Consider the following 20,592-nt stretch of genomic DNA (forward strand, 5'->3'; position numbering starts at 1 on the left):
TGTCCTCCTTCAATCCACCCATCTGGCTTGCTAAGGTATTAAGGACCATAGAATTTTGCTTCACCGCTGCCAAAATGTCTTTTAAGGAGGGTTCCTCCTTCCTTGCTCCACTTTTCCCTCCAGCGCCTGGCTGATCCTGCATGGCGCCGCTCATCTCCTCCTCCTCCTCCTCCTCCTCACTTCTCATGTCCCCCGCCAAAGGAGAGTACCTGGATCCATAAGAGGAACCTCCAGCAGCCTGATCTCCAGCCGACGTTCGCTGCTGTGCCGCCGCCCCCCCTGCTCTCGGCGTGCGGGCGAACCTCTCCAGCTTCTCTGCTACTTCCTGCCGGAGGCCTCTAGTGCGGCCCTCCTTCTCCTCGGCGCCATCTTGAGCGCGGGACCCGGGACTCGCTGGCGGCGATTTCTGCTTCTTTGAGCGCGTCATTATGGACGGGCACTCGTGCTCCTCCACCTCTAGACTCTGGTAGGACCCTGGGGAAGCTGTTTTCCCCGAATTTTACGGGATATATCGACCTTACAGGATGAATACAGCAGGAGCTCCGGTCACACACGTCCTCTCACATTCACCGCTAGGCCACGCCCCCTAGTCATTTCATCTCTACTGAAAAGCTGAATTAGAACAAGCCGCATATTACAAAGTTGCACTCATCCCAATTCACGCCTATGTAGTAGCCTATGTAGTATGTATCACTATTTTTTTTACTAGTATAAGACTTCTTTTAATGTCATTTGTGAACCTGCATACATTCTTGCAATGTAGAGTTATCAGAATGCATTGCAGGGAATGTAAGCCTAGAAATAAATGCTATAGGTGAACACACTGAGTCAGTCTGCAGGATTTTCTTGTAAAAATCAAGCAGAGAACACCAGTATTCATTTCCTCCTAATCTCTTCCATTTTTTGGCTGAGATAAATGAGGGGTTGGGGTTTAATCAGGAGGGTAGGGCTTAATGTTCCTGTTCTCTTACTACAGACAGCAATGGGGGGAGGTTCCTTCTGCAGCCACTTGCGAGACACAGGATTGTGATGAGGAGAGACATTAAATCGCATACAGAAGAATTCCTTATATATTTAACGTAGTTTTAATTGCAATATAAGACAGAATAAGATAAAATTGGATTTGGATATTAACAAAAAAATGTCTTAAGGAAGTACTTAAAAGGGTATTCTCAACTCACACATATATGGCATTTTCAACAGAATATGTCATAAATGTGTGATAGGTGCGAGTCCCACCTCTGGGTGCTCGCTTGATCGGCCATTTCCGTAACTTCCAAAGAATTGATGGAGAGATCTGCTTTAATGTTCTCTTACCCAATAACTAAGTTAACAATGCAGAGATGGTAGATTTTCTTATCTGGGTAGTCATAAGCAATCTGCTCTTCTTCTTTTTCAATCTTCCTCATGAATTCTTCAGCCTAGATGAACAAAGAACAGAAGGTTGTAAATAAAATCCTCTGGCTTGGACACTGCTTTCCTCCCCTATATGCTAAATTTGCATAGTAACCAAAGGTTAAAGTTACATTTTACTAATATTAAGTATCTAGATACAATTCAGACTGTATAAATCTTAAAGGGATTGTCAGGGACATTTAAAAAAAAAACTGACTGCAGGCAGGGGATGTCCTAAAATAACAAAATAAGTAATAATGTAATAATGGCAGTCTGTTTACTTTAAAAATAGATATTGGGATGCACTCCTCAGTCTGTTGGCGTGGTGCTAGTAAGGTAGGGACGAGAATCCCACAATATTGGAAATATATAACCCCAGCACACACAGAGGTGTACCTCTGTGAGTCTGTTTACTTTAACAGGAAGTGATGACATCCCGTTCCATCTATGTGACCACTGCAGCCAATCACTGGCCGTCCTTGCCAGCATCATTGCTGAGGCCAGTGATTGGGTGCAGCGGTCACATGGATGGAATGGGATGTCATCACTGCACTGTAAAAATTAACAGACAGGTAAGGGCCTGGTCTTAAACTGGTTCACTGAAGTAACAATAAAGTAAAAAATACCTTTTAATAGTAACTTGTTAAAAACAGGGGTAACACACCACTGTGACATAAGCCCCACCGTGATAATTAAAAAACGTATTAAACAGAAAACACTGAGTCATTATGATACATATAACTCGGTGTTTGTAACGATATTTTGTCCGGAAACAGCATATATCCAGGGCACATCAGTAGTACAATCCCCAAATAAAGCACAGGTGTCCGAATAATTCGGGTCTCCTAGTGCTGGGTGTAACACAATATGACTATCCCCAATGCAAACATTCCATAAACAATGCAACGACCCTACGCGTTTCAGGTACTCATCCTCAGGGGTCCGTATCTTGGTAACTCTGGTCTTCACACCAGCGATAGAAATCTTCAACAGCAGATATTCTGCTGTGCGTCACGGCAAGATGCACGTATCGATGTCAACGGCCTGGTCTTAAACTGCTTTCAGTTCTTAAACTGCTCTTAAAAATTAAAGCTGCTCTGTGATTGGTTGATATGTGCAACACGGACAGATTTGATGAATGAGGACAAAAATTCAGAAAAGATGTTGTGGAATTGTTATTTTTTGTTTTCAGCATCTACAACATTTTCTGCCCATTGTTCTATATTTAAAAGAAGTTTGAACATAGTAAAAATAATTTATATGCTATATTAAGGTAAAACTCCACCTTTACCTAACAGTGGCTCTATTGTCAGCACATATAAGCTCCAGCATTGTAATATATCTTTATTACTTTTCATCCTGTGTTCACTCATTTTATAGTTCATTTACTTTTTTACAACACATACACTATATGGACAAAGGTATCCTGACACCTACACATAACACCTACAGGAGCTTTTATGACATCCCTTTCTAAATCAATAGGCATTAATATGAAGCTGGTCCACCCTTTGCAGCAAAAACAGCTTCCACTCTTCTGGAAAGGCTTTCTACATGATTTTGTAGCGTGTCTATGGGAATTTTTGCCCATTCATCCAGAAGGGCATTTGTGAGGTCAGAGACTGATGTTGGAGGAGAGGGCCTCGCTTGTAATCTCCATTCTAGTTCATCCAAAAGGTGTTCGCTGGGGTTGAGGTCAGGGAACTGTGCGGGCAAGTCAGGTTCTTCCACACCAAACTCACCCAACCACGTCTTTACAGACCATTGCTTTGTGCAATGGGGCACAGTAATGCTGGAACAGAAAAGTGCCTTCTCCAAACTGTTCCCACAAAGTTGGAAGCATACAACTGTCCAAAATGTCTTGTTATGCTGAAGAATTAAGATTTTCCTTCACTGGAACTAAGGGGCCTAGGCCAACCCCATAAAAACAGCATTATCCCTCCTCCAGAACACTTTACAGTCCATCAGACTTCCAGTTAGAGAAGCATGATTCGTCACTCCACATAACACGTTTCCAGTGCTCCAGAGGCCAGTGGCGGCCATTCGACGCTTGGCATTGTGCTTGGTCACGTAGGGCTTACATGCACCTGTTCGGCCATGGAAACCCATGCCATGAAGTTCCCGGCGCACAGTTTTTGTGCTGATGCTAATGCCAGAGGAGGTTTGGAAATCTGCAGTTATTGAATCAGCATTGGCGACCTTTTTGCACTATGCACCTTAGCACCCTGCTCTGCAACTTTACGTGCTCTGTCACTTCGGTGAACAGTACCACGCTTGAATTCAGTGATCTCTTTAGAAGGCAGACTGCATTGCTAGGGGCTGGAGTTTATACACCTGTGGCAATGGGACTGAATGAGAAACCTGAAATCAATGATTACGAGGTGTATCCCAATACTTTGGGATACACCTTATACTTGGGTGTATACTTTGGGATACTTTGTCCATATAGTGTATTACAAAGTTTTTTAAGAAGCTAAAGCAGCGCAGCAACCCCTTCAATGTCCTGGCAGTCAGACCCCCACCGATTAGAAAGTGATGGCCTATCCTAGTGAAATGCTATTACTTTCTGTGATGGGATTACCCCTTTAAAGGGGTTTCCCACATTGTGACAACTGATGACCTAGCCACCGGATAGGTCATTAATATATGATTGGTGCGGGTCCGACACCCGGACCCCGCACCGATCAGCTGATCCGGCTGCCTCCAGGCACCGGATGTCTTGAACGGTATGAGGTAGTTGGAGCCAGAAGCAGATGGCTCCTGCCACTGCATATTGGCCGTTCAGTAGAACTGCGGCCCTACTCCTATTCGCTTGAATAGGAGCAGAGCTGCAGTACTGCAGCTCGGCCGCTATTCTTTGACCGGAGCCATCTGCTTCCGGCGATATCGTCCGATGCCCGGAGCCGCAGCAGCTGATCAATGCGAGGTCCAGGTGTCGGACCCGCACCAATCATATACTTCGGTGGATAGGTCATCAGTTGACAGAACGTGGAAAACCCCTTTAAGGGCAAAATACACAGTAGTCCTGCTGTTGTCTGTTTAACCCCTTCCCGCTCCTTGACGTACTATTACGTCATGGCAGCTGTATCGTTCGCGCTCCATGCCGTAATAGTACGTCTCGGGAGTAACGGCCGTTTCGGCCGTCCTCCCGACACATACAGGAGCTGTGACGCTGTGACGCTGCTGTCTTGTTCAGCAGCTGTCACAGCTCCTACATCGGGGACCGATCGCTGTGTCCCCGCTGATTAACCCCTTAAAAGCCGCGTTCCATAGAGATCGCGGCTTTTTAGGGGTTAAGCTGCCATCGCCGGCCTGCTACGCGATAGCGGCCGGCGATGGTGACTATGGCAACCGGACACCAAACAATGGCGTCCGGCTATGCCATAGACGGAAGCTTAGTGCGTCCTGACAACGTCAGGACCCACTATGCTTGCTGTCAGTGAGTAGCTGACAGCTCTAATACACTGCACTACGCATGTAGTGCAGTGTATTAGAATAGCGATCAGGGCCTCCTGCCCTCAAGTCCCCTAGTGGGACAAAGTAATACAGTAAAAAAAAAGTTAAAAAAAGATGTGTAAAAATAAGAAAATAAAAGATTTAAAAGTAATAAAAGTAAAAATCCCCCCTTTTCCCTTATCAGTCCTTTATTATTAATAAAAATATATAAACAAACAAATAAACTATACATAATTGGTATCGCCGCGTCCGTAACGGCCTGAACTACAAAATTATTTCATTATTTATCCCGCACGGTGAACGCCGTAAAATAAAATAATAATAAACCGAACCACAATCACAATTCTTTGGTCACTTCACCTCCCAAAAAATGGAATAAAAAGAGATCAAAAAGTCGCATGTACCTAAAAATGGTCCTGATCGAAACTACAGTTCGTTACGCAAAAAATAAGTCCTCGCACGGCTTTATTGATTGAAAAATAAAAACGTTATGGCTCTTAGAATAAGGTAACACAAAAAGTGAATGATTGTTTACAAAACGTATTTTATTGTGCAAACGCCATAAGACATAAAAAAAAACTATAAACATCTGGTATCGCCGTAATCGTATCGCCACGTAGAATAAAGTGAATATGTCATTTATAGCGCACGGTGAACGCTGTAAAAAAAAAAGAATAAAAAAACAATAGTAGAATTGCTGTTTTTTAGTCACCACGCCACCTAAAAATAGAATAAAAACTGATCAAAAAGCCGCATGCACCCCAAGAAAACTACAATGCATTCCTCAAGGGGTCTAGTTTCCAAATTGGGGTCACTTTTGGGGGGTTCCCAATGTTTTGGCACCACAAGACCTCTTCAAACCGGACATGGTGCCTAATAAAAAAGAGGCTTCAAAATCCACTAGGTGCTCCTTTGCTTCGGAGGCCGGTGCTTCAGTCCATTACCGCCCGAGAGCCACATGGGGGATATTTATCAAAACTGCAGAATCTGGGCAATATGTATTAAGTTGCGTTTCTCTGATAAATCCTTTTGTGTTATAAAAAAAATGGTATAAAGAGGATTTTCTGACAAAAAAAAAATGTAAATTTCACCTCTACTTTGCTCTAAATTTCTGTGAAACACCTAAAGGGTTCATAAACTTTCTAAATGCTGTTGTGAATACTTTGAGGGGTCTAGTTTCTAAAATGGGGTATTTGATAGGGGTTTCTAATATATGGGCCCCTCAAAGCAACTTCAGAACTGAACTGGAACCTAAAAAAATAAATAAATGAGGCAATACTTTGCTTCTTACATTATACTAATAATGAGCCGTGCCCACCCCGAGATGACCCCAGTTTTGACCGTTTGTATAAACGGAGACCCCTATTAGACCGTTCCAGTGCCCGGTTTTCCCAAGCATACACCCCCGAGAAGTGTATTTCTATTGATGAGTCCCTGGTACATTTTAAAGGGAGGGTTCAATTCCGCGAGTACCTGCCGGGTAAGAGGGCAAGGTATGGCGTAAAGATGTATAAGCTGTGAGAGTGCATCAGGGTATACCTACAGGTTTAGGATATATGAAGGAAAGGCCACCCCCAAACCAGACTGCATCCTGGACTACAATAGGTACATGGGGAGGGGTGGACTTGTAAGATCAAGCCCTGAAGCCCTACAACGCCATGCGGTGTGGTATAAGAAGCTGGCCGGGCACATCATACAGATGGCATTGTACAATGCGTACATGCTACGTCGATGTGCAGGCCAGACGGGAACTTTCCTGGAATTTCAAGAGGTGATTATCAAGAACCTAATCTTTAGGGACCAAGAAGGGGGGGCACCCAGTACTTCTGGTAGCGAGCCCACACGCATCGTACCAGGGCAACACTTTCCAGGAGAAGTTCCCCAAACTGGCAAGAAGGGAAAAAGTCAAAAGAGGTGCAAAGTCTGCTATAGGAGGGCGATAAGGGATGACACAATATATCTTCCTCATGAATTCTTCAGCCTAGATGAACAAAGAACAGAAGGTTGTAAATAAAATCCTCTGGCTTGGACACTGCTTTCCTCCCCTATATGCTAAATTTGCATAGTAACCAAAGGTTAAAGTTACATTTTACTAATATTAAGTATCTAGATACAATTCAGACTGTATAAATCTTAAAGGGATTGTCAGGGACATTTAAAAAAAAAACTGACTGCAGGCAGGGGATGTCCTAAAATAACAAAATAAGTAATAATGTAATAATGGCAGTCTGTTTACTTTAAAAATAGATATTGGGATGCACTCCTCAGTCTGTTGGCGTGGTGCTAGTAAGGTAGGGACGAGAATCCCACAATATTGGAAATATATAACCCCAGCACACACAGAGGTGTACCTCTGTGAGTCTGTTTACTTTAACAGGAAGTGATGACATCCCGTTCCATCTATGTGACCACTGCAGCCAATCACTGGCCGTCCTTGCCAGCATCATTGCTGAGGCCAGTGATTGGGTGCAGCGGTCACATGGATGGAATGGGATGTCATCACTGCACTGTAAAAATTAACAGACAGGTAAGGGCCTGGTCTTAAACTGCTTTCAGTTCTTAAACTGCTCTTAAAAATTAAAGCTGCTCTGTGATTGGTTGATATGTGCAACACGGACAGATTTGATGAATGAGGACAAAAATTCAGAAAAGATGTTGTGGAATTGTTATTTTTTGTTTTCAGCATCTACAACATTTTCTGCCCATTGTTCTATATTTAAAAGAAGTTTGAACATAGTCAAAATAATTTATATGCTATATTAAGGTAAAACTCCACCTTTACCTAACAGTGGCTCTATTGTCAGCACATATAAGCTCCAGCATTGTAATATATCTTTATTACTTTTCATCCTGTGTTCACTCATTTTATAGTTCATTTACTTTTTTACAACACATACACTATATGGACAAAGGTATCCTGACACCTACACATAACACCTACAGGAGCTTTTATGACATCCCTTTCTAAATCAATAGGCATTAATATGAAGCTGGTCCACCCTTTGCAGCAAAAACAGCTTCCACTCTTCTGGAAAGGCTTTCTACATGATTTTGTAGCGTGTCTATGGGAATTTTTGCCCATTCATCCAGAAGGGCATTTGTGAGGTCAGAGACTGATGTTGGAGGAGAGGGCCTCGCTTGTAATCTCCATTCTAGTTCATCCAAAAGGTGTTCGCTGGGGTTGAGGTCAGGGAACTGTGCGGGCAAGTCAGGTTCTTCCACACCAAACTCACCCAACCACGTCTTTACAGACCATTGCTTTGTGCAATGGGGCACAGTAATGCTGGAACAGAAAAGTGCCTTCTCCAAACTGTTCCCACAAAGTTGGAAGCATACAACTGTCCAAAATGTCTTGTTATGCTGAAGAATTAAGATTTTCCTTCACTGGAACTAAGGGGCCTAGGCCAACCCCATAAAAACAGCATTATCCCTCCTCCAGAACACTTTACAGTCCATCAGACTTCCAGTTAGAGAAGCATGATTCGTCACTCCACATAACACGTTTCCAGTGCTCCAGAGGCCAGTGGCGGCCATTCGACGCTTGGCATTGTGCTTGGTCACGTAGGGCTTACATGCACCTGTTCGGCCATGGAAACCCATGCCATGAAGTTCCCGGCGCACAGTTTTTGTGCTGATGCTAATGCCAGAGGAGGTTTGGAAATCTGCAGTTATTGAATCAGCATTGGCGACCTTTTTGCACTATGCACCTTAGCACCCTGCTCTGCAACTTTACGTGCTCTGTCACTTCGGTGAACAGTACCACGCTGGAATTCAGTGATCTCTTTAGAAGGCAGACTGCATTGCTAGGGGCTGGAGTTTATACACCTGTGGCAATGGGACTGAATGAGAAACCTGAAATCAATGATTAAGAGGTGTATCCCAATACTTTGGGATACACCTTATACTTGGGTGTATACTTTGGGATACTTTGTCCATATAGTGTATTACAAAGTTTTTTAAGAAGCTAAAGCAGCGCAGCAACCCCTTCAATGTCCTGGCAGTCAGACCCCCACCGATTAGAAAGTGATGGCCTATCCTAGTGAAATGCTATTACTTTCTGTGATGGGATTACCCCTTTAAAGGGGTTTCCCACATTGTGACAACTGATGACCTAGCCACCGGATAGGTCATTAATATATGATTGGTGCGGGTCCGACACCCGGACCCCGCACCGATCAGCTGATCCGGCTGCCTCCAGGCACCGGATGTCTTGAACGGTATGAGGTAGTTGGAGCCAGAAGCAGATGGCTCCTGCCACTGCATATTGGCCGTTCAGTAGAACTGCGGCCCTACTCCTATTCGCTTGAATAGGAGCAGAGCTGCAGTACTGCAGCTCGGCCGCTATTCTTTGACCGGAGCCATCTGCTTCCGGCGATATCGTCCGATGCCCGGAGCCGCAGCAGCTGATCAATGCGAGGTCCAGGTGTCGGACCCGCACCAATCATATACTTCGGTGGATAGGTCATCAGTTGACAGAACGTGGAAAACCCCTTTAAGGGCAAAATACACAGTAGTCCTGCTGTTGTCTGTTTAACCCCTTCCCGCTCCTTGACGTACTATTACGTCATGGCAGCTGTATCGTTCGCGCTCCATGCCGTAATAGTACGTCTCGGGAGTAACGGCCGTTTCGGCCGTCCTCCCGACACATACAGGAGCTGTGACGCTGCTGTCTTGTTCAGCAGCTGTCACAGCTCCTACAGCGGGGACCGATCGCTGTGTCCCCGCTGATTAACCCCTTAAAAGCCGCGTTCCATAGAGATCGCGGCTTTTTAGGGGTTAAGCTGCCATCGCCGGCCTGCTACGCGATAGCGGCCGGCGATGGTGACTATGGCAACCGGACACCAAACAATGGCGTCCGGCTATGCCATAGACGGAAGCTTAGTGCGTCCTGACAACGTCAGGACCCACTATGCTTGCTGTCAGTGAGTAGCTGACAGCTCTAATACACTGCACTACGCATGTAGTGCAGTGTATTAGAATAGCGATCAGGGCCTCCTGCCCTCAAGTCCCCTAGTGGGACAAAGTAATACAGTAAAAAAAAAGTTAAAAAAAGATGTGTAAAAATAAGAAAATAAAAGATTTAAAAGTAATAAAAGTAAAAATCCCCCCTTTTCCCTTATCAGTCCTTTATTATTAATAAAAATATATAAACAAACAAATAAACTATACATAATTGGTATCGCCGCGTCCGTAACGGCCTGAACTACAAAATTATTTCATTATTTATCCCGCACGGTGAACGCCGTAAAATAAAATAATAATAAACCGAACCACAATCACAATTCTTTGGTCACTTCACCTCCCAAAAAATGGAATAAAAAGAGATCAAAAAGTCGCATGTACCTAAAAATGGTCCTGATCGAAACTACAGTTCGTTACGCAAAAAATAAGTCCTCGCACGGCTTTATTGATTGAAAAATAAAAACGTTATGGCTCTTAGAATAAGGTAACACAAAAAGTGAATGATTGTTTACAAAACGTATTTTATTGTGCAAACGCCATAAGACATAAAAAAAAACTATAAACATCTGGTATCGCCGTAATCGTATCGCCACGCAGAATAAAGTGAATATGTCATTTATAGCGCACGGTGAACGCTGTAAAAAAAAAAGAATAAAAAAACAATAGTAGAATTGCTGTTTTTTAGTCACCACGCCACCTAAAAATAGAATAAAAACTGATCAAAAAGCCGCATGCACCCCAAGAAAACTACAATGCATTCCTCAAGGGGTCTAGTTTCCAAATTGGGGTCACTTTTGGGGGGTTCCCAATGTTTTGGCACCACAAGACCTCTTCAAACCGGACATGGTGCCTAATAAAAAAGAGGCTTCAAAATCCACTAGGTGCTCCTTTGCTTCGGAGGCCGGTGCTTCAGTCCATTACCGCCCGAGAGCCACATGGGGGATATTTATCAAAACTGCAGAATCTGGGCAATATGTATTAAGTTGCGTTTCTCTGATAAATCCTTTTGTGTTATAAAAAAAATGGTATAAAGAGGATTTTCTGACAAAAAAAAAATGTAAATTTCACCTCTACTTTGCTCTAAATTTCTGTGAAACACCTAAAGGGTTCATAAACTTTCTAAATGCTGTTGTGAATACTTTGAGGGGTCTAGTTTCTAAAATGGGGTATTTGATAGGGGTTTCTAATATATGGGCCCCTCAAAGCAACTTCAGAACTGAACTGGAACCTAAAAAAATAAATAAATGAGGCAATACTTTGCTTCTTACATTATACTAATAATGAGCCGTGCCCACCCCGAGATGACCCCAGTTTTGACCGTTTGTATAAACGGAGACCCCTATTAGACCGTTCCAGTGCCCGGTTTTCCCAAGCATACACCCCCGAGAAGTGTATTTCTATTGATGAGTCCCTGGTACATTTTAAAGGGAGGGTTCAATTCCGCGAGTACCTGCCGGGTAAGAGGGCAAGGTATGGCGTAAAGATGTATAAGCTGTGAGAGTGCATCAGGGTATACCTACAGGTTTAGGATATATGAAGGAAAGGCCACCCCCAAACCAGACTGCATCCTGGACTACAATAGGTACATGGGGAGGGGTGGACTTGTAAGATCAAGCCCTGAAGCCCTACAACGCCATGCGGTGTGGTATAAGAAGCTGGCCGGGCACATCATACAGATGGCATTGTACAATGCGTACATGCTACGTCGATGTGCAGGCCAGACGGGAACTTTCCTGGAATTTCAAGAGGTGATTATCAAGAACCTAATCTTTAGGGACCAAGAAGGGGGGGCACCCAGTACTTCTGGTAGCGAGCCCACACGCATCGTACCAGGGCAACACTTTCCAGGAGAAGTTCCCCAAACTGGCAAGAAGGGAAAAAGTCAAAAGAGGTGCAAAGTCTGCTATAGGAGGGCGATAAGGGATGACACAATATATCTTCCTCATGAATTCTTCAGCCTAGATGAACAAAGAACAGAAGGTTGTAAATAAAATCCTCTGGCTTGGACACTGCTTTCCTCCCCTATATGCTAAATTTGCATAGTAACCAAAGGTTAAAGTTACATTTTACTAATATTAAGTATCTAGATACAATTCAGACTGTATAAATCTTAAAGGGATTGTCAGGGACATTTAAAAAAAAAACTGACTGCAGGCAGGGGATGTCCTAAAATAACAAAATAAGTAATAATGTAATAATGGCAGTCTGTTTACTTTAAAAATAGATATTGGGATGCACTCCTCAGTCTGTTGGCGTGGTGCTAGTAAGGTAGGGACGAGAATCCCACAATATTGGAAATATATAACCCCAGCACACACAGAGGTGTACCTCTGTGAGTCTGTTTACTTTAACAGGAAGTGATGACATCCCGTTCCATCTATGTGACCACTGCAGCCAATCACTGGCCGTCCTTGCCAGCATCATTGCTGAGGCCAGTGATTGGGTGCAGCGGTCACATGGATGGAATGGGATGTCATCACTGCACTGTAAAAATTAACAGACAGGTAAGGGCCTGGTCTTAAACTGCTTTCAGTTCTTAAACTGCTCTTAAAAATTAAAGCTGCTCTGTGATTGGTTGATATGTGCAACACGGACAGATTTGATGAATGAGGACAAAAATTCAGAAAAGATGTTGTGGAATTGTTATTTTTTGTTTTCAGCATCTACAACATTTTCTGCCCATTGTTCTATATTTAAAAGAAGTTTGAACATAGTAAAAATAATTTATATGCTATATTAAGGTAAAACTCCACCTTTACCTAACAGTGGCTCTATTGTCAGCACATATAAGCTCCAGCATTGTAATATATCTTTATTACTTTTCATCCTGTGTTCACTCATTTTATAGTTCATTTACTTTTTTACAACACATACACTATATGGACAAAGGTATCCTGACACCTACACATAACACCTACAGGAGCTTTTATGACATCCCTTTCTAAATCAATAGGCATTAATATGAAGCTGGTCCACCCTTTGCAGCAAAAACAGCTTCCACTCTTCTGGAAAGGCTTTCTACATGATTTTGTAGCGTGTCTATGGGAATTTTTGCCCATTCATCCAGAAGGGCATTTGTGAGGTCAGAGACTGATGTTGGAGGAGAGGGCCTCGCTTGTAATCTCCATTCTAGTTCATCCAAAAGGTGTTCGCTGGGGTTGAGGTCAGGGAACTGTGCGGGCAAGTCAGGTTCTTCCACACCAAACTCACCCAACCACGTCTTTACAGACCATTGCTTTGTGCAATGGGGCACAGTAATGCTGGAACAGAAAAGTGCCTTCTCCAAACTGTTCCCACAAAGTTGGAAGCATACAACTGTCCAAAATGTCTTGTTATGCTGAAGAATTAAGATTTTCCTTCACTGGAACTAAGGGGCCTAGGCCAACCCCATAAAAACAGCATTATCCCTCCTCCAGAACACTTTACAGTCCATCAGACTTCCAGTTAGAGAAGCATGATTCGTCACTCCACATAACACGTTTCCAGTGCTCCAGAGGCCAGTGGCGGCCATTCGACGCTTGGCATTGTGCTTGGTCACGTAGGGCTTACATGCACCTGTTCGGCCATGGAAACCCATGCCATGAAGTTCCCGGCGCACAGTTTTTGTGCTGATGCTAATGCCAGAGGAGGTTTGGAAATCTGCAGTTATTGAATCAGCATTGGCGACCTTTTTGCACTATGCACCTTAGCACCCTGCTCTGCAACTTTACGTGCTCTGTCACTTCGGTAAACAGTACCACGCTGGAATTCAGTGATCTCTTTAGAAGGCAGACTGCATTGCTAGGGGCTGGAGTTTATACACCTGTGGCAATGGGACTGAATGAGAAACCTGAAATCAATGATTAAGAGGTGTATCCCAATACTTTGGGATACACCTTATACTTGGGTGTATACTTTGGGATACTTTGTCCATATAGTGTATTACAAAGTTTTTTAAGAAGCTAAAGCAGCGCAGCAACCCCTTCAATGTCCTGGCAGTCAGACCCCCACCGATTAGAAAGTGATGGCCTATCCTAGTGAAATGCTATTACTTTCTGTGATGGGATTACCCCTTTAAAGGGGTTTCCCACATTGTGACAACTGATGACCTAGCCACCGGATAGGTCATTAATATATGATTGGTGCGGGTCCGACACCCGGACCCCGCACCGATCAGCTGATCCGGCTGCCTCCAGGCACCGGATGTCTTGAACGGTATGAGGTAGTTGGAGCCAGAAGCAGATGGCTCCTGCCACTGCATATTGGCCGTTCAGTAGAACTGCGGCCCTACTCCTATTCGCTTGAATAGGAGCAGAGCTGCAGTACTGCAGCTCGGCCGCTATTCTTTGACCGGAGCCATCTGCTTCCGGCGATATCGTCCGATGCCCGGAGCCGCAGCAGCTGATCAATGCGAGGTCCAGGTGTCGGACCCGCACCAATCATATACTTCGGTGGATAGGTCATCAGTTGACAGAACGTGGAAAACCCCTTTAAGGGCAAAATACACAGTAGTCCTGCTGTTGTCTGTTTAACCCCTTCCCGCTCCTTGACGTACTATTACGTCATGGCAGCTGTATCGTTCGCGCTCCATGCCGTAATAGTACGTCTCGGGAGTAACGGCCGTTTCGGCCGTCCTCCCGACACATACAGGAGCTGTGACGCTGCTGTCTTGTTCAGCAGCTGTCACAGCTCCTACAGCGGGGACCGATCGCTGTGTCCCCGCTGATTAACCCCTTAAAAGCCGCGTTCCATAGAGATCGCGGCTTTTTAGGGGTTAAGCTGCCATCGCCGGCCTGCTACGCGATAGCGGCCGGCGATGGTGACTATGGCAACCGGACACCAAACAATGGCGTCCGGCTATGCCATAGACGGAAGCTTAGTGCGTCCTGACAACGTCAGGACCCACTATGCTTGCTGTCAGTGAGTAGCTGACAGCTCTAATACACTGCACTACGCATGTAGTGCAGTGTATTAGAATAGCGATCAGGGCCTCCTGCCCTCAAGTCCCCTAGTGGGACAAAGTAATACAGTAAAAAAAAAGTTAAAAAAAGATGTGTAAAAATAAGAAAATAAAAGATTTAAAAGTAATAAAAGTAAAAATCCCCCCTTTTCCCTTATCAGTCCTTTATTATTAATAAAAATATATAAACAAACAAATAAACTATACATAATTGGTATCGCCGCGTCCGTAACGGCCTGAACTACAAAATTATTTCATTATTTATCCCGCACGGTGAACGCCGTAAAATAAAATAATAATAAACCGAACCACAATCACAATTCTTTGGTCACTTCACCTCCCAAAAAATGGAATAAAAAGAGATCAAAAAGTCGCATGTACCTAAAAATGGTCCTGATCGAAACTACAGTTCGTTACGCAAAAAATAAGTCCTCGCACGGCTTTATTGATTGAAAAATAAAAACGTTATGGCTCTTAGAATAAGGTAACACAAAAAGTGAATGATTGTTTACAAAACGTATTTTATTGTGCAAACGCCATAAGACATAAAAAAAAACTATAAACATCTGGTATCGCCGTAATCGTATCGCCACGCAGAATAAAGTGAATATGTCATTTATAGCGCACGGTGAACGCTGTAAAAAAAAAAGAATAAAAAAACAATAGTAGAATTGCTGTTTTTTAGTCACCACGCCACCTAAAAATAGAATAAAAACTGATCAAAAAGCCGCATGCACCCCAAGAAAACTACAATGCATTCCTCAAGGGGTCTAGTTTCCAAATTGGGGTCACTTTTGGGGGGTTCCCAATGTTTTGGCACCACAAGACCTCTTCAAACCGGACATGGTGCCTAATAAAAAAGAGGCTTCAAAATCCACTAGGTGCTCCTTTACTTCGGAGGCCGGTGCTTCAGTCCATTACCGCCCGAGAGCCACATGGGGGATATTTATCAAAACTGCAGAATCTGGGCAATATGTATTAAGTTGCGTTTCTCTGATAAATCCTTTTGTGTTATAAAAAAAATGGTATAAAGAGGATTTTCTGACAAAAAAAAAATGTAAATTTCACCTCTACTTTGCTCTAAATTTCTGTGAAACACCTAAAGGGTTCATAAACTTTCTAAATGCTGTTGTGAATACTTTGAGGGGTCTAGTTTCTAAAATGGGGTATTTGATAGGGGTTTCTAATATATGGGCCCCTCAAAGCAACTTCAGAACTGAACTGGAACCTAAAAAAATAAATAAATGAGGCAATACTTTGCTTCTTACATTATACTAATAATGAGCCGTGCCCACCCCGAGATGACCCCAGTTTTGACCGTTTGTATAAACGGAGACCCCTATTAGACCGTTCCAGTGCCCGGTTTTCCCAAGCATACACCCCCGAGAAGTGTATTTCTATTGATGAGTCCCTGGTACATTTTAAAGGGAGGGTTCAATTCCGCGAGTACCTGCCGGGTAAGAGGGCAAGGTATGGCGTAAAGATGTATAAGCTGTGAGAGTGCATCAGGGTATACCTACAGGTTTAGGATATATGAAGGAAAGGCCACCCCCAAACCAGACTGCATCCTGGACTACAATAGGTACATGGGGAGGGGTGGACTTGTAAGATCAAGCCCTGAAGCCCTACAACGCCATGCGGTGTGGTATAAGAAGCTGGCCGGGCACATCATACAGATGGCATTGTACAATGCGTACATGCTACGTCGATGTGCAGGCCAGACGGGAACTTTCCTGGAATTTCAAGAGGTGATTATCAAGAACCTAATCTTTAGGGACCAAGAAGGGGGGGCACCCAGTACTTCTGGTAGCGAGCCCACACGCATCGTACCAGGGCAACACTTTCCAGGAGAAGTTCCCCAAACTGGCAAGAAGGGAAAAAGTCAAAAGAGGTGCAAAGTCTGCTATAGGAGGGCGATAAGGGATGACACAATATATCAATGTGACACGTGTCCCGAATAACCAGAGCTCTGTATGAAAGTGTTTTAAAATTTATCATACATCCCTTGGTTTATAATTTACCCCAATTTTACTTACCCTGATGCACTCCACACAGCTTATCCCCCCTCGTCTTTCCCCTCTGGGCCCTGCTGTGTGTCCAGGCAGCTGATAACAGCCACATGTAGGGTATTGCCATACCCGGGAGAACCCACATTACAGTTTATGGGGTGTAGGTCTCCGGTCAAAATGCTCACTACACCTCTAGATGAATGCCTTAAGGGTGTAGTTTTTAAAACGGGGTCACTTCTTGCGGGTTTCAACTGTACTGGTACCTCAGGGGCTTCTGCATACATGACTTTGCACTAGAAAATCCCCAGTAGGCCAAATAGTGGTCCTTTCCTTCAGAGCCCTCCCATGGGCCCAAACGGCAGTTTATCACAACAAATGGGGTATTGCGGCACTCAGAACAAATTGCGCAACAGAATGGGGTATTTTGTTTCTTGTGAAAATAAGAAATTTTCAGCCAAAACTACATATTATTTGAAAAAAATAATTTTGTTTTCATTCCCAGCCCAATTCAAATAAGTTCTGTGAAAAAACTATGGGGTCAAAATGGTCACAACACCCATAAATGAATTCCTTGAGGGGTGTAGTTTCCAAAATGGGGTAATTTGTGGTGGGTTTCTATTGCTTTGATACCTCTGGGGCTCTGCAAATGCGACATGGCACCCGAAAACCAATCCAGCAAAATCTGTACTCCAAAGAACACACAGCGCTCCTTTCCTTCTGAGCCCTCCCATGGGCCCAAACGGCAGTTTATCACCACAAAAGGGGTATTGCCGCACTCAGGACAAATTGGGCAACAAAATGGAGTATTTTATTTCTTGTGAAAATAAGAATTTTTGAGCTAAAATGACATATTATTGGAAAAAATATATATTTTTTGAATTCCCAGCCCAATTCAAATAAGTTCTGTGAAGAAACTATGGAGTCTAAATGGTCACATTACCCATAAATGAATTCCTTGAGGGGTGTAGTTTCCAAAATGGGGTCACTTCTGGTGGGTTTCCATTGCATTGATACCTCTGGGGCTATGCAAATGCGACATGGCACCCGAAAACCAAACCAGCAAAATCTGTACTCCAAAGAACACACAGCGCTCCTTCCCTTCTGAGGCCTCCCATGGGCCCAAACGGCAGTTTATTGCCACAAATGGGGTATTGATGCACTCAGGAGAAATTGGGCAACAAAATTGAGTATTTTGTTCCCTGTGAAAATAAGAAATTTTGGTAAAAAATTACATCTTATTGGAAAAAATGTCATTTTTTTAATGTCACAGCCCAATTGAAATAGGTGCTGTGAAAAAACTGTGTGGTCAAAATGCTAACAACAACCATAAATGAATTCCTTGAGGGGTGTAGTTTCCAAAATGGGGTCTCTTTTGGTGGGTTTCCATTGCTTTGATACCTCTGAGGCTCTGCAAATGCGACATGGCACCCGAAAACCAATCCAACAAAATCTGGACTCCAACAAACACATAGCGCTCCTTTCCTTCTGAGCCCTCCCATGGGCCCAAACGGCAGTTTATCACCACAAATGGGGTATTGCCACACTAAGGACAAATTGGGCAACAAAATGGGGTATTTTGTTCCCTGTGAAAATAAGAAATTTTGATCACAAATGACATTTTATTGGAAAAAATGACATTTTTTTCATTTCAGAGCCCAATTCAAATACGTGCTGTGAAAAAACTGTGCGGTCAAAATGGTAACAACAACCCTAAATGAATTTCTTGAGGGGTGTAGTTTCCAAAATGGGGTCACTATTGGGGGATTCCTACTGTTTTGACACCTCAACACCTCTTCAAACCTGGCATGCTGCCTAAAATATATTCTAATAAAAAAAGAGTACTCAAAATGCACTAGGTGCTTCTTTGCTTCTAGGGCTTGTGTTTTAGTCCACGAGCACACTAGAGCCACATGTGGGACATTTCTAAAAACTGCAGAATCTGGACAATACATATTTAGTAGTGTTTCTCTGGTAAAACCTTCTGTGTTACAGAAAAAAAAATGAATAAAATTGAAATTCAGCAAGAAAAATGAAATTTGCAAATTTCACCTCCACTTTGCTTTAATTCCTGTGAAATGCCTGAAGGGTTAAAAAACTTTCTAACTGCTGTTTTGAATACTTTGAGGGGTCTAGTTTTTAAAATGGGGTGTTTTATCAGGGTTTCTAATACATAGGCCCCACAAAGCCACTTCAGAACTCAAGAGGTACCTTTAAAAAAAGGCTTTTGAAATTTTCTTAAAAATATGAGAAATTGCTGTTTATGTTCTAAGCCTTGTAACGTCCAAGAAAAATAAAAGAATGTTCAAAAAACGATGCCAATCTAAAGTAGACATATGGGAAATGTGAACTAGTAACTATTTTGGGTGGTATAACCGTCTGTTTTACAAGCAGATGCATTTAAATTCTGAAAAATGCAATTTTTTCAAAATTTTCTCTAAATTTTGCCATTTTTCACCAATAAACACTGAATATATCGACCAAATTTTACCACGAACATGAAGCCCAATGTGTCACGAGAAAACAATCTCAGAATCGCTTGGGTAGGTTTAAGCATTCCGACGTTATTACCACATAAAGTGAAATATGTCAGATTTGAAAAATGGGCTCTGAGCCTTAAGGCCAAAACTAGGCTGCGTCCTTAAGGGGTTAACTTCTTAGAACAAACTTACCTGATCATTCTGGCTCGTCATGATGTAAGACACACAGAGATTTGCAAGGACAATGGCGCTGACATTCAGGATCTGTAAAATAAGAGATGAAATTATTAGTTTTGATCAATATAAAGACTCCCGTGAATAACAATACAGTACATGTACTGTGTATTACAATTTTCCTTTCTAATCTAAATAATGGAAGAGTAGCTGAAGAGTAATTTAACGAATGAAGGGGGTGGAATAGCATGTTTCCCCTTGACGAGTTTTACAATGATTGCAAATAACATCTCACACACGTTGCAAACATTAAGCATGCCATATACTTATAAATACAATGTGCTAATCCATAGAAGAGGTTATGAAAACACAAATTATAAGCTGCAGTGAAATCGTAGGCATAGAACTGAAACCTTTGGGCGCCCCTTTTCAGGTGTATTCGGGCGCCTTTTTGGGTCCTTTACAGGAATTGAGAGCAGAGGTACAGGGAAATTAAACGAACCTGGAGCACAACTAAATGCACTGAGTGTTCTCGCAGAAAGGGACTACTGTTTTCTCTGTAATTACTTAATTCTGTCAGTTTCTTTTCTAAATGAATATACTAGTATATAATTCCAGAGTAGATATGAAAATGCACACATCGACCATTTAATCTGTTTTACAATATATCGAATAAAGGTTACGTTTCATTTATTTAAAAAAGTGGGCACCCTCTCTCCCAGTGAAAATTGTGTAAGTAGGACCCAGCTGGGCCATTGCTAACCGGTCAGCAGGTAAAGATTATTGCCCCTAATCTCTAATAATGAAGACTAATCTTTCTGCATGGGGAGTTTATAAACTGTGCCATCAATGGCATTAGGTTTGCCCCTAATCTTCAATAATGAAGATTAATCTTTTTGCAGGGTTGGGAGAAGGGGGGTGCATCATTTCCATTAGGCTTGCTCCTACTCATTACTAATGATGATGAATCTTTTTGTGTGGGGGTGTGTGATTATGGTTATTTTTTTTATCTTCTATGCTTGATTCTAATGGTCAAGGGTGGGGGAGGGGGGTTGGGCAAATTATAAATGTAAGCTGTTACGGTTGGATGCTTGTTGGGGGGTAACTTCACAATACTTGTTAGGTGGGTTGGCTTTGGGTCACATTGGGTCTGGGTAGTATCGGGTCAGGGTAGATTTGG

The 20,592-nt window shown here is 43.0% G+C and overlaps 2 protein-coding genes across 3 annotated transcripts in view; one reads left to right on the top strand and one right to left on the bottom strand.

The window, feature by feature from the left end:
• LOC142748938 (uncharacterized) overlaps positions 1 to 20,592 on the top strand; it is a 148,153-nt gene that overhangs the window by 35,450 nt on the left and 92,111 nt on the right. The window lies entirely within an intron of this gene.
• Positions 1 to 20,592, bottom strand: part of LOC142748937 (intraflagellar transport protein 70A) — a 73,217-nt gene that overhangs the window by 8,556 nt on the left and 44,069 nt on the right. For both annotated transcript variants that reach the window (XM_075856351.1, XM_075856352.1), the window contains 2 exons: positions 19,431 to 19,502; positions 1,318 to 1,421 (listed from right to left, as the gene is read on the bottom strand). In XM_075856351.1, coding sequence (XP_075712466.1) covers positions 1,318 to 1,421; positions 19,431 to 19,502 — 176 coding nt within the window. The remainder of the gene's footprint in view (positions 1 to 1,317; positions 1,422 to 19,430; positions 19,503 to 20,592) is intronic.

This window comes from Rhinoderma darwinii, chromosome 3 (assembly GCF_050947455.1).
Source record: "Rhinoderma darwinii isolate aRhiDar2 chromosome 3, aRhiDar2.hap1, whole genome shotgun sequence".
In the NCBI taxonomy this organism is placed as follows: domain Eukaryota; kingdom Metazoa; phylum Chordata; class Amphibia; order Anura; family Rhinodermatidae; genus Rhinoderma; species Rhinoderma darwinii.